At 46.9% G+C, this 15128-nt stretch overlaps 1 protein-coding gene across 1 annotated transcript; it reads left to right on the top strand.

Annotated features, from left to right (window-relative positions):
• The first annotated feature begins 377 nt into the window (after window positions 1-377).
• On the top strand, window positions 378-15078 carry CFAP100 (cilia and flagella associated protein 100). Its single transcript, XM_063347913.1, has 15 exons — window positions 378-455; window positions 2121-2292; window positions 2689-2775; window positions 3143-3249; window positions 4605-4797; window positions 5451-5518; window positions 6194-6357; window positions 6987-7067; window positions 7685-8092; window positions 9632-9680; window positions 10251-10402; window positions 11231-11366; window positions 11843-12045; window positions 13599-13692; window positions 14735-15078. The coding sequence occupies exons 2-15, from the start codon at window positions 2226-2228 to the stop codon at window positions 14879-14881; spliced, it is 1956 nt and encodes a 651-aa protein (XP_063203983.1). The 5' UTR covers window positions 378-455; window positions 2121-2225; the 3' UTR covers window positions 14882-15078.
• The last annotated feature ends 50 nt before the right edge of the window (window positions 15079-15128 follow it).

Raw genomic sequence — 15128 nt, 5'->3', positions numbered from 1 at the left:
GCCATGTGGACTGAAATCACGAAAAAAGCACCCAGCAAGCCAGGGAGACCTCTTACACCGCAGAAGTTTTCCTCCTTTTCCACCCCAAAATCTGGTTGGAACTTTGACGAGCCGCCTGCTCGGGAGCCTTATGGATGTGCCTACGCTGCAGCCAGGCAGGTGATTCTGCAACGCCTCCCATGGCAGCCGAGCTCCGGGAGGATCCCCTGCTCCATCGGGGTAGGGACACTTGTCCCAGCCCCAGGGGACCCAGGCGTAACGCCAGAAGGGAGCGATGGATCCCTTCGTGATCCCTTCATGCCTGCGGGCCGGCCGCCCGGCAACGGGAGCGCAGGTTTCCATGGCAGTGCAAACAAGAGACGGGGAAAGCCCGGAGCTGAGCCGACAGCCACATCCACCTCCACACCTGACCACGGCCGCCCTGCAGAAAGGAGCCCGGAGGAGCTCTTCTTTGGGTGAGAAACCAAAAAATAAAGGGGTGAGGGCAATCACAGCAATTTCTTTTCTGTTTTCGACATCCGATACAGTGTCTCGCTCAGGCAAGTGGAGGCGCTGGCGTGTGCCGCCAGGAAATCGCAGGCACTGACCATCTTCTCCTGTCCGCAAGGGGGGGGTATGTATTGGGAACTGGGACACATCTGTCCCTGGAAGAGTCGCTCTGTAGCTCAAAACCCGGAGTGGTTTCCCGGAAAGGATAATGAGCCTTCTCTGCAAGCGATGGTATCACTTAAATCATTTGAGCGTATAAAACATACGCTCACCCAGTGCTCTGAGAACATGGTGGATGGATTTTACTGAATTATTTTTTTAGACCTGTTGGCATATTTACTTTGGCATATTTTTTTCAGCGCAGCGGCTTGGTGCTAGGGAAAAGCACTGAATAAATGTTTCAGTAAATTAAAACCGTGAATGCCTTATCTATTGATTCCCATCCTACTGGCCTATTGGTATGTAGCTACTGAAACATAAAAATGTCAGAGGCAGTGAAAGATATGCCAAATGGTTCTAGCAACAAAGCAGTTTCTTATTTGCATTATTGAGCTTAATAATTATAATTAGCACAACTAGTGCTTCTGTAGCTTTTGGCATTATTTGCAAAGTGATGCGCAAACAATCTAGTAAAAAAACCCAACCACCTCAAACAAAAAACACCTTGATAAAATGAATATTTATAAGTTAATCTTAGAAACAGTTTCCCACACTTTGCTAAAATTATATTATAAAGCACTTCTTATCTCAGACGGTTGCACTGACAATTATTTTCCATATGCCAGTATCCTCTGTCTAGTCCTGCCTTTAAGTCCCATTCCCTGTAGCAGGAATTTAAATCAACACATGAAGAAGATTTTTATGAGAAGGGTTTTAGATTACAGAAGCCAAGGTGTGCGCTAAGGGGGCTGAACCTCCAGGTGTTTGCTGCAACCGCTCTGCATATTTCACAAAGTCTATTCAACTGAACGCTGCAGGCGTTTGACTGCTTTCCTACCCCTGCCCTGATAGGGTTTTCTCCAAAACTCACCCCATCAGCAGGGGTTGTGTTGTTCTAGGACGTAGATGAGGGACCCCTAGAGAAAAATATCCCATTAAGCTATGCAGAGTTCAGAGGGACATGGAATCTAAGCGACCAGTCAAGGAAGCTTTTGGAAAAGGTACTTCAAGAACTGAAAAAGAGAGCGAGAACTTTTGGGATGGGTTCAAACAGCCTAAATTCTACCTCAGCCTCTGTGTCTCATCAACAGTGAAAGTCTGACACCTCCAAAGAATAAGGTACTAATTGGGCAGCTGCAGAAACACAGCCAACAGGAAACACAAAGCACCAAGGACGTACATGGAAATCAGGCCAGATGAGTTTAGCTCAAAATATATAAAAACTGGAGGCTGTTCGGTGCAAAAAACAATGCTCTAAAATAGCCTTAAGACTAGTGCAAGCGGAAGAGGATATTTTCTGCTGTATCTTATACCAGTGCAGATCAGGAATGGTCCCAGCAGCAGAACTGCATCAATTGAACTAATACCTCACTGGACCCAGCTTGCTGCCTTTGTCGATTAAAGGATAGCTTTAACAATGGTCTATCTGTTCTTTGTAAGTGAGATCATTACAATTATGCCTTTTCCCCTAGGACCCATAACAAAGACTACAAAAAGAGACCGGATTCAGAGAAACAAAAACCCAACCTTCAACAGTTTGCCAGCCTAAAATTAAACACGACAGAGTTCCCCACAGCATGTCTGTGCCATCCAACAATCATTCAGCCTTATCGCAAGGAACCCACGGTGCTGAAGCAATTACTGGTAAGAGCTTTAGGGAGTTAAAATGTTGCTTGTGAAGCAGCGATAGGATGAAAAAGTACGGGTGTGGATCAGAAGTGGAGATGTGGATGGAACAAGAGGCAAGGGACCCGAGTTGCTTGTTCTCTCCAAATGGTTTTGTCTTTACTTTCCCATCAGTGTGTGCGTGAGGACTGTGTTTTACACAGCTTTCACATAAGCCAGGGATAAACACCTCCTTTTTTGGGGTCAGAACACAAATATTTTCCAGTTTACTGAAGCTTTTTGTTAATTCCTACGGACACAAAAGGCTCAGTGGTTAAGATCCAGAAAGGCCCTAGGCCCATCACTGCTGTAAAACCTACTGCATCAGTTACTGGCACGTCCCAGCTGATTTGTTTGTGGTTTTCCTTGGACCAGGGTCAAAGATGCCATCTCTACATATAGAGTCAACATCTAAAAGTCTCTCTTCCAAATCTGGAACGGAAACTCAGCTTGTGCTGTCAGGTAAGGTCATGATGCTCTGGCAGCTTTTTGTCCTTAGGTCAAAGGAAAGGCCTGTATTCAGACTCTTCTGCCCACCATCAGATGAGGTGGGTAAAATAGCTCCAGACTTACAAAAATCCCTGGCTGAAATTCTGAGCCGATCAGCAGATATGGTCAAGTGACATAAACGATACAGAGGTCTCAGTTATGTCACCGGCTTGTTATAAGCCCTATCCAGCTCCCGGCTGTTGATTCAGCGTCGTTAGACATCTGCAGCTGTGAGCACGGCTGCCCACCCTTCAGGCGTGATGCAGCAGATCAGAGGCCCTTGGCACTGGGGCCTGATATTCTGCCTCGTGTCTTCTACATCCTCATCCATTTTTTGCAGACAGCCCAGAAGAGGATGAAGAAAACCCAATGAAAAATCCTTTTACAATGCCTCCAGAAATAGACATTTTCTCAATAAGGAACAAGGAAAGAGAAAAGGCCAAGGCGGTATGTACACATGCTTTCAACCAATGGATATACAAGCAGTTTACTAGGGCAGGCTACCAACCACTATAATACCAATATTTAGTGCATGAGAGAAATATTAGCTGCCAGATTCAGCTGAGATTCCCCCAGATCAACTTCAAGTCCACTGAAGTCCATGATGAGAGATTAACTTTACCAAGACCAGATCTGAGCACCGGCTTGCTGGTTGCCAGTGCAAAATCTGGATATTGTCACTTCGAGGTAGATTCGCTGCACGTTCCTGTTCCTGGAGATCAGGCAGTGCTGTTAGCACTGATTTTTACACAAAGCTTTGATGCAAGATCTCTTGGGTTTTCACTTCAACAGGGCTTTCTGCTTGGGAAGGTGTATTCCCATGTTTGATGTGATCTTCTTCTGAACGGCCAACAAAGTGACTGCCTAGGAAGAAGGACAGCACGGGTTTCATGCCTTTGGTTTCTCTAGATAAGATAGGGAATTCCAACCCATCAGACCAGAGAGCCAGGGCTCAGGAATGTCTCTTTCTTATTTCCGCAGTGGACTTTCCTTAGGGCGTACAAAGAGGGTGGGAAGTCAGGGAGAGATTGTCGCATCTTGGAGAGGTCTGAGCATTGCATGTGGTTGCAGAAGCCAGGCAGTAGTGTGGAAGCAAGAGGTCTTTGTTTCTAAGTCGCAAAGGGAGGTCTCCAAACAAGCTTAAGCAAGGCTCCTCACCTCACACTGATGGCTGAAACAGTCTGGTTTTCGCTTGGATTGAAGGTCACTATACAAATATGGGGAAGGGCTTAGGAAGAAGTGCACTAAGGATGTCTGCTGAGTGATGTCCTCAGCCTAACCCATGCCCAAACTGCAGACAGCAATGAATTGCACTTCAGCCCGTGTGAAAGCACTGAGCATGAACAACCTTTTACCCTCCAGGAAGCTCTGCAGTGGGTTTGGATAGATCCTCTCAATCTGAACTTGAAGGTTTACATGCCTTTGTGAAAGCTGGACTGAGTCGGTATTGAGCGTGGGCTGTCCTGTTGTTGTTCCCTTTTACTAGGGGACTTGAAGGGTGAATCTCTGAAAATTTCCCTTCTCTCCCAGGAATAATTCAGGAAGGGAACTAGGTACAAACTGGCACAGCTGGTGGCTGGATGCAGAATACAAATCAACAAACCAATGAGAACAAATGCTAAGAAGAAGTGTTTTGGTTGACTCAAGATTGAATATTAGTCAGATAAACCAGGCAAACACGCATCAGCAGGGCATCAGCAGCCTGCAAATTTCTAGACTGTGAATAACCCCTCAAGTCTTTAAAAACCACAGCAAACAAAGTACATAATCAAAACGTCCACGTAACTGACTTCTCCTCATAGGAACGTGAAAGGATGAAGACCATGAAAATCCACGAGAAAATGACTTACTCCACTAAAATAAAAGCAAAGCAAAAAGGGTGCAGGAAAGCTCTGCAAAAGGAGGAAGAAGAGGAGGCCAGAAAACAGGCAACAAATGAAGAGAGACTGAAAACTCTTCAGGAGACTCTGTCATGGAAGACAGCCACTAATAAAGGTAGGGAACTGTTACCATCTTTGCAGTGGTGCTGCTCAGCTGGGTAACAGCCTAAAGCAAAAATCGAAGAGGGGATGGGAGTAGCAGTTAGCTCTAGCCGACTTTGGTGGGTTGGGCTCTCGCAGACGCAATAGTTATATGCTGCATCTCGCCAGCTTCTGTGTGTCTGGGCCATCTCCACCTCACGCATTTACATACAGAGCATGTGTCATCCCCACCACAGTAGCCTGGGTTCCACCATCCCCTGCGGCCTTCACAGTAGCCGGGAGCTCTCAGAATGAGCTGTGAGTCTGCTGTTAGTTTGCAGGACCTTGTGTCATGGAGGTATTTCTACTAAGCTGACCCAAAGTTGGATTTTAGTGGATGTGGGCCTAAACTTTCTGCCTCTGACATGAGGAGTAGCTTTGCCATTAATGTCTAGAGGACATAGACTTTTGTAAGGACCAGATTCTCCACTCCATCCTACCTGGTCTTACTCCACGAAAGCCCTTATGAAACTCATCCAAAACAAGGTCAAAACTATAATAAATGGATCGGTATTGCTGGCTCCAGCACCAACCACACATGTGCTTGTGGCAGCCTACATACTTACTGTGTTTTGCCTTGGCCATATTTCCCCTACTAGTCTGATCAACTTTATATCCTAATTTCAGATAACCCATTAGAGAAGGAGACCTTCCATGACTACATAAATGACAGAAGAGAGATATTTTTACTTGAGGTACCTGGCTTTAAGAATGTTACTTTCTGTTTGTTTAATTATTCTTCCCTGTGTTGCTTTGGTTTTGTTTTTGGTTTTTTTCCCCCCTGAGATCCACTGCCTAGAGTTCACACCAAAGAGGCACACATCAGACCTCATGAACTGACTGGCCAAGTTCTGTGTTGAAGACACCCATAGTCTATAGCCCAGCAACCCCCAATCAAGAAAGAAATGAACATAGGTCATTTACACCATCCAGTAGCAGCCCTGCAACTATTTCATTCGTGAGACATGCAGATATACCAACCTTCTGGCTCTTGCTACCCCATAAATAAATTATAGCTGGGAGCCATTCTGAACTCAAAACAAAGGCGCCATGCTGGAACATCCCCGTTATCCATCCCTATTATTGTGCTGTAACACAACTGAATCAAACTTTGGCAGCCAGGAGTTAACGCAGTGCTGGGACTTCTGGATTCTGTCTTTAGTTTCACTGCTTATTTGCTATGTTACTTCTGAAGCACCTCCTGGCCTCTATGTACCTAGTTTGCACTAAGACACATACCTTGGCTCAAGATCCTTACCCTCTCGGCCAACAGCTATAAGGCAATAAGGTAATCAAGAACAAAGCTAAACCAATATACCTTTAAAACCAACCAACTGATGTGACTGTGTTGCCTTTTGGGTTCATTTCAGTATGCCATAGCAGTAAAGCGAGATGAGATTCAAAGGATGGAGAACATAGCAAAGACTGAGGAAAGAAAACTGGAAAAGGCTGAATACTACCTGGACAAGGATGCTGCCATGTTTGCTGAGTTCCTGAAGGAGAACCATAAAAACTCTGTTCAAGCCCTGAAAATGTAATGGAAGTTGAGGGAACCACTTGTGTGCTCTTTTGTGCTGGACACAGGAGGTCTTTTGCTCGACCTCCCTGTGGGGTTTTGGCTAGCATCCATCCTCGAATGCTCTGTCTGAGTTTTCCCAGAGTTACAGTCCTGATGGCACTTTCTCCCCACACATTCCATGAAAAAGAGGAAGGAGACCAATAGCTGGGGAAACATCTCATTGCAAAAGCCCTTGATTTGGCTGCAGCAAGGAACCTGCTGTTGACCCCACCATTTCTGTTCTTCTCACAACCCCCTTAGGAGAGGGAGAGGCTTCTGCCCAACCCCTCAGAGCAGCAACAGTCCCTCTAAGTGAGGCAAACTTTGGTCCATTACAGGTATCACAAGGTCAGAGCAGCAATTGATGCTCAGCAGCAGCCAAATTAGGAAGGCCCTAACCTGGAAGCGTCACTGGGACCCCATACTCTCTTTGCCAGGGCAAGCAGGGCCTTCAGGCAGGAGCCAAGCATCACTCGGGCTACATCTATAAGAGAGATTTCTATCATCCCCCCCCGCTTCTTTTTCTCTGTTTTACATGCACCCCGGTTCACTACCCACTTGCTGCTAAATTGTTTTATGGCTTACGTTGATGCGTTCTTCCCTAGTGCTGAAAAAGAAAGCACAGCAAAGACAAAGAAAATAACGGAGATCCAGGTGATCACTTCCCAAATGGAGAACCTCCAAAGGTAACAGTTGCACGCTATTCCTGCCTGGCCTTTAACAGCCCCTACGGTGCTATACCCCCATAGCCCTCGGCGAAAAAGATTTCCAAACATGTTAAATTTTAAGAGTCAAAATGTTTCAGCTTTTGTTTTCCAGATAACTGGCTTTTTTTTTTTCTAAAACATATCAACTAGTTTTTTAATGATATTTTTTAAAAGTATGAATATTGCAAAGCTAAAATTAAATGCCTAGTCTTGGATTGAAAACCAAACAATACTAAGTAATGCATTTTGATGGTGACCTGGGGAAAGAAGAATTTTAAAAAAAAAAAAAAAAAGTAAATTCCCATTATGAGTTGAGCTGGCACGGTCTCTTGTTCCTTTTCAAGTAAAAATTCCCAAATTAGCAAGGCGCGTGCCACAGCAAGGGTCTGGCCACAGAGACGTGACCAGACAGCTCCCACATGGGGAACCACAGAGAGAACGCAGGGCAGGCTCCTATTTGTCTTTGCACGTTCATGAAGACATGTGCCCTCTTGTCCCTTCTCTGAGTGAAGGTGAATAGCAAGAGTTAGGAAGAACCTGTCCAAACAGGGGCTTTCCTCCCTGCTAACCCACTTTGTCCACTTCTCTCACCCCAGTGATATATCCAGATTCAAGAATACTCTGCAGAAGTACAAAATGTACAGGGACTTCCTCTACAAACTATCTCCAAAAGAGTGGCAAGAGGAACATGGAAAAAAGCACACAAAGGAAAAGGATTTGAAAACAGCAACCAAAGCTACCGAAGAAAGTGGCTCACCTAAAACCACTGCAGAGCAGGACAAGTGCCAGGGAAGAGCTGCCCACTCCTCACTAGGACAGCCCCACGCTCCAAATGTCCATGTCGTCTTGTCTCCAGGCCAGGGTCTGACAGCCAGTCCCTATACTACCAGTCATATAGATCCACCAAATTCCCTGCCGCCTTCACAAAGTTTGGCAGTCATCTCACTACATGAGGTCAGGCCGCATCTCAAAAACTTCCCGAAGTCTCTACCAACAAGAAAACTGTAAGTACAAGACAATGCAAATGGCAGACTTAAGTACAGTAGAGAGCACTCAACTGACCGGGAGTCGGTATAGAGGAAACCTGCTCCTCACCTTCACTGTGAGCATACCAACATCTCGGTCTTGCTGGAACAAATCCAAATACCAGTAGAAAGCCATTAGGTGTGCAAGTCAGTACCTGTGTACCTACTCCAACAGAGCTCCAACCTCAAATCCTCTGCTGACAGCCTGCCCAAAGAGTCTGGGCCTTGACCCCAGGAGGAATCATAGACCTTGGGCATCTGTAGCAAAGCTTCTCTGCGGCCTATTTGTGGCTGAGTTACTGGTTCACTCTGCTGGTCACAGCTGCCACGCAAATAGCTGCCTGTGGTTTTGCCATTAACGAAGGTCCAAGGTCACTGTAGACCCACATGGCGTTGACTGTCTACTTCCAGTAAGAGCCTTCAGATGGCAGATGCTGGGATGCAGGCACAGTGACGCTGCTGTGAGGTCGGCAGGGCCAGCCTGAGAAGAGCAGGGGCGGGTGGGAGTATGAGAAATGTACGGCCAGCTCCAGCTTCTTGAGGCAAAGAACGAAATTACCTGGAAAAGCAAAGCGTGAGTGGCTGGTGAGTCTCCTAAGGCCAAAAAAAAAGGCCATCAATAGAGTTTGAACTAAGTCATTGCTTGCAGGGTCGTTTCCTCCACCTCCACTCAGAGCATTGCCGGTGCCAGGTCCTCCCAGGCAGGGTTGCCATGTGCCACCCCTCGTGAAGCCACTGCAGTTACTGGGCTGCTGCCACATTGCAGGAACGATGCGGACACAAGCAAGGCTGACATTAAGATGATGCAAATGGAGGTTTTTCACCCCTCCATGGCACAGGGTGACGGGTGCAAGTGAAGGGGATGAGCAGATTCTGCTCCCAGCATCAGTCAGGCACCTCGTACCTTACTCTTCCAGCTCTTGTGCTGGCTTGTCCCTGGGCCTGAGCAGGGAAGAAAGAGGACACACTGCTGGTTAACGGTAGTGGGCTGTGCAGAGGAAGAAGCACTCAACAACCTTCTCCTAGGGCAGGTAAAACCTTCAGATTCCCATGGTGGCTACGCCATGTCATTTAGGAGCAGTACCACATCCCACAGGGAGCACAAGGCTTTCTCCACACTTACCATACTGCTGCCTGAGTCTTTTTAAAAAGGCTCCTGCCTCTGCCTTCCCATCGCCCAAGAGCCCAGTCTCCCATCAAGTTTAAAGGCAACACCCTCCGTGCAGGCTCATGCGTCATGTCCTGACCCTACTGGCCAGCAGAGCCCGGAGCAGCTCAAAGGGCAGTTTCCTTCTGGACAGACACAGCTCCCACGCTGCGTGCGTGCGTGCGTGGCCCCTACCTCCTCCTGACCCCCAAATAGCCCACAGCCACGGGGGGGCAAACGTGTGAACGTGCAAAGGACTATTCAGGAGCAAACAGCAAGAGCAAACAACAACAGTGTTCGTAATTCACTAACAAGGTCTCCTTTGAGCTATCATTTCTCTAAGGGCCTGATACACAAAATGCTTTTTTCAGAAATTTACTGGAGGACACAGAGAGCGAAACCTGCTCGGACGAAGATGAGGTCAGAAGTCTCATCTTGAAATATTTACACTTTCTGTTTGTCCTGTGTCATTTATCGATGTTACTAATGTCTCTCACCTTTTAGCCATTCATTATGGTATTACTGCGGCCATTAATTATAAATGTATGTTTATACATTCATAAATGTTCATGTTTTAGCAACACGTATTATAAATAACTTAGTTTAGCTTTGCCCCTCCACTTGCCAGAAACCTACCATCACCTCAAAGCTTGCCATCCCCCGACGAGATATGACATCATATAATAGGAGATTTTGAAATTAGTGAAGTTACTGGTTTATGTTGGAAATGGAAGTGTTCCCACTCACAGATGTTTGCACCACTTTTTACTCCCCAAAATGCGACTTGTTTTGGGGGTGAGCTACTGAGGTAGCATCAAGATACGCACATGACAGGAAGGTGGGAGACATTTGTACGTGGACAGTCATGAGCCTCCCTGCATGGGAGAGTATTCGAACAACCAGGGCTGGTGCAGACCAACCTCCATGTAGTTCAACGGAAAAGAAGCTAGAGGAGGACAAAAACTCATCACCATGTGTCTTCCATTCCAGGAGCCTGAGTTGTATTTCACTGATCCCCAACAACTGCTGTCTATTTTCACGGAGATGGAGGAAGAGAACTTGACTTTCATCCAGAATTCCCAGGAGACCGAGGAAAGTTTGGAAAAGGTCCAGCACACTTTCATCACCACACATGAAAGCACGTAAGTGTGATCCTGCTGGTGGCGGGAAGGAGTCCCTGTGCCCCAGCTTTCAAACATAAGTGACCCTCTCTTGCCCCCACTAGCACCTCGCCAGCAGGCTGCATGCTGCAGACCACACGTAACGCTGTTCACGCAGCACGTAACAAAGAGGCTCTTTCTCACACCTGAGAGCCCAGCCACAGCCCACCCAACTCACCATCTTGTGAGCTCCTAGAAAGTGTCCTCCCTTCTACGTAATTCAGGAGATAGACAGGACTTGAGCTTGGGACTAGCTCCTTAGTCCTCAAGGCACAGGCTGGGGAACTGATGCATTTAGCATCCTGGAGTGAACATAAGCCAGAAGTATCCTGTAATTCTCATAACGGAAGATCAAAGGAAAAAACAAGGCATGTCCTGGAGTGATCCAGACCAGCACCTATTCTGACTCAATGCAAACCCTTCCTAGAGGAAGCCAGCAGGGAACCCAACTGTAATTGCAATATAGTATTTCAATGGCAGGTAGACACATATTCCACTTTAAAGTGCAGCTTATCCCCTGGTGAAAGTTTTTAAATGGAACCTACTTGCCCCGCTGACTTATTAAAAAATCTTGAACATTTAACTATGCTACTCCTCCCTCCCCCCCACCAGCATAGTAACTGTTACTCCAGAAAAGCCCCAAGATCCCTCTGCTCTCAGAGATGTTGGTGCAAGTTCCCCAGAAACGGCGTGAAGTGTTACCTCCATCTGCCGGCAGCAGGAGGGACGGTCCAGGACGGAGAGCAGCAGAGGAGTGGCGTGTTTCAGAGGTGGCCTCTTCAAAATAATCTCCTTTCTCTTCTGGCCTAGGGAGAAGAAGTTAGAAGAGCTGAAACAGCAGGTAGTCACGCTGAGATCCTCTGTCGCCAAGGAAGAAAAGAGAGTAGCAGATCTGAAACTCAAAGTTCACCTCTTTACCTCTGGAGGACACGAAGCTGACGACCAGGTACATCCTGAGATCAAGGCAAGGGGGTTTAGCATGCACATAAACGGTTCCTCTCCACCAGCCATGTCCATCCTGGGAAGAAAGCAGACACAAGGTCGCACTGGGGAGGGATCAGCGCTGTATCTCAGCACTGGAGCTATAGTAAGGGCAGGTTCGGGGCACTGCTGAGGCAGCAAACTGGGGCAAATGTGTCTACTCCATGCAGCTGCCACGAGGTGGGAGAGGAGCTCACAGAGGCAACCGGGCAGCTGCAACCTGCCCCAGGCCACAGCAAAGCTGGGAAGATGAGACCGACAGAAGGACGGCTCAGTACAGCCATCTCTCCCAGCCACTGGTGATAAGCAAACTGGGAAACAAAGATTGAGTCTTGTTGAGGGAATTAAAGTCTGCTATTTTCCTTGGCTTTTGGAGGGATGATGCGGTTCTACTGGGCAGAACCCAGCTGTGTCTCTCACCGTATCTCCTCTCACATCTAGGACAAAACGCTCACAAGCCTGAACAAGAAGGTGCTAGAAGTCTATTGCCACTGCACTGGAGAAAGTGAGACAAAGCTGCAGACAGTGCAGATGCTAATGGTGATAGAAAAGCAGCTCAATGATTTATTGGATACCTTAGAGAGAATCCCACCAGCAAAGATAGAACAGGCTGAGAAAGCCAAAAAAGCGGAACAGAGAATGAGGTAAGACAAGACCCTCTTCTGGAAAGGGGACCTGTGTTTTCAAATGTCGACAGCCAAAAGCAAAGCCATTGAAAGAGCTAAATTTGTCAGATCAACCCGGGACACTATAACAGCACTCTGAAAGCCCGTGTGACCAATACATCCCACTTCACCTCTGTAAGGGTTTCACGTTCATAGTGCTCGTATCTCCCGATCAGCAAGCAGCAGCCCACAGCTCCCTTAGAAAAGACCTGGAAACTACATTAGAAAAAGCCAAAATCTGGAAGAAGAGAAAAAAGAACAAATCTCCTGAGCAAATTAACTGATGAGAATCACCATTTTAAGAAGAAAATTTGCAGTAACAACATTTAAACTGATTAAATAGAAAATTGCTCCTCTGTAGCTATTTAACACACTCAAAGTCTGACACGGCCCAGTATTTTGTCAGCCTTCAGTAGGTACATCAGGGCGCTTGTCAGCAATGCCAGCTTTCCACTGTTCATCCTACAAAACTGTTAACTTTGTGTTATTGAATTAAAATAGCAACCACTTAACACAGTAAAATTAGCTTCTGAGATGAGACACGTGCCTCTTTGCTCAGTCACACACATGAAATTTCCCAACGCAAACAGCAGAGATGCAACTGGACAGCTGATGCTATCCTGGTTCTATTTGGCCATCCCCGGCTGAGTCAGATCCAGCAGAGCAGGAAGGAAAAAAGAAAAAAAAAAAAAAAGTAGTGGGAGGATTTAAAGCCAGAAGCGACATCTCCCTCCTGCTCGCTCTTTCTCTGCATCTTTCTTCACCTTTGTAGTAGAAAGGGTGTGATGCTTCTTCCTGATGTGCTGTGAATGGTTTTGCACTCTTAACTTACCAAATAATTAAGACACACATTTATTTCACTCTGGGGATGAAGGACAAGAATTCAGGAAGGAATCTGACACTTCCCCCTCTGTCCCCCGCTCCCTTCCTCCAATAAAAAGCAAAACCAACCAAACAGAAAAACCTTCAAAGAGCATTTAAAAATTTCCTGAAGATGACAAGGTTAAGAATTCATTTCCTCTCCGCTGCAGCATTCAATAGTTTGAGCCCGTTTCTGTTCCAGCGCTGTACTTCCACAGGGACCAGGAGCCAGTTAACAGGATCCGCCTCCACTGTGCCCAGTTAGCTCCGTGGATGTAAAACCCTCCTGCTCCCCTCTGCACAGTACTGACTTGGTTGCACTGGTGAGAACTTAAGACACAATAAGCATCGTTCACCCACAAAGCTGGTCCTGGTCAACCGTAGAGGCATAAATCACCTCCTAAAGGTGGTACAGAGCGTGTCTGTAACAGAACCCTCTGCCATCTCCAATTGCAAAGCTTGACGTGCTTTTTCCTCCCCTCCCTCCAGAAAGAGTAGGATGAACCGCTCCAGGTGCTTCCCTCTCACCAGCAGCAAACTCCAGCATCAGCTGCAACCAAACCCCTGAGCTCCGGTGGTCTTACGCTGTTAGACAAGCTGCGCGTCAAAAGCACTTCTGGCGTAGCTGCACATCACGTCTAACCCATCCTTCATTTGTTTCCCTTCAAAAGGCTCAGAGAGGAAAAGCTCAGACAACAGAAGCAGCAGCAAGAGGAAAGATTGCAACGGGCCCTGGAAAGATCACAGGCAACTATAAAAAAAAGGGTAAGTGCAGTAATCCATAGGAACACCTCGCCTCAACAGCCCGCTTCGGAGAAGCTGGGGGTACTGGAACATGAAGCGTTTAAGGGAAGAGCGTTACTCGGAGTCTCCATAGCGGGTGGGGAGGGCACACGCGCTCAGGTGCATCAGACCTGTAACCTGGGCTCCAGCTTAAGCAACTGCTGGGAAGTCAGTTGTGCCGAGAGTTATTCCAGCTCAGCGTCCTTCCGTTGTCCTTCTCCTATCCTTGTGTCCTGCTCACGTGGCCCCTCCATTACTTGCCAATTTTCTCATTTAGCTCATTTCAACTTGTTAACCTAGCAGTATTAAAAAAATACATAATAAAAATATTAAAAATAATATTAAAATATAAAAAAAAATTAAAAAATACATATTATTTCAGTATTATGAAAATCAGCAAAAGAGGAACAGGGCAGCACCAGGAGCCCCCCAACAGCAGCAAGCCCCTAGACCAGTTCAGCCGCACCATCAAACCATACCTTTTTTTGGCATGTTCTGCATCGTCCCAAACTGAGCTTTGGCCTCTCAGGAGGCACCACGTGGAGCTTCGGGCCATGGCTCCGGCTGCACGTTTCACAGGCCGACAGGATGGTGAGGACATCCCAGTTCTGCCATGCACCAAGCCGGTGACAGCATGGGCAACTGAGAACAGGCACCGTTAAGTCTCTGCCCCTCTACCCAAGATAAAATAAGAGGGTTCTACAGGCTCCAACAGGTATTTCTTTGGACTTCCAGCTTCCCGTCCTCTTGAGATCACACAAATAAGGCTTTAGTCAGAAAACACTGGCAGGTGGAATAGTATCTTGTAGGTGGTGAAGCACTCGCACACACATGGCCTTAAGGTGCTTGATGCTTGTTTTTTAATAGAAAAAAGGCATTTAATAGGCACACTGAAACTGCCTAGAAAACGCAGCAAGGGGCCACGGCCCCCCACAGCTGCGTGAAGCCGTTTGACAGCATCTGCACAATTGGGACACGCTGCTCCTGCACAGCACTGACACCCGCGCCTCCTCTTCCTCTGCAGAGCGGCAGGAGGCTGGTGTTTCGTTCCAACCCACCTACCAGGAAGGAGAAGAAAAAGCAGAGCCAAGAAAAAATGGATAAGGAGAAGGAAGAACAACTCTATTATTTCACCTGGCAGCACAGCCTTAACCACAGCATGGAGGGCTGATGCTGCTCTAGAAAAACATTTTTTTTTCATAGATGTACAGTCTGTTAATCTTTGCTCAGTTGATGATCTTCATGGTCCCGGGAAATTCCCTATCTTCTCCTACCCCAAGATACCAGGGAAAGCTCTCGTCTTAGGCAACCACTCTCCCCTCCCATTGATCTTCTGCCTAAGAAAAGAAATTAAAATTCTCTCATTTTGCTTCTCAGGCTCCTGCTAGCAATGCTTTTCTCATTCAGTTTTTGACACA

The sequence above is a fragment of the Chroicocephalus ridibundus genome, chromosome 10 (assembly GCF_963924245.1).
Source record: "Chroicocephalus ridibundus chromosome 10, bChrRid1.1, whole genome shotgun sequence".
Taxonomy (NCBI): Eukaryota; Metazoa; Chordata; class Aves; order Charadriiformes; family Laridae; genus Chroicocephalus; species Chroicocephalus ridibundus.
This window is presented reverse-complemented; position numbering and strand designations above follow the sequence as displayed.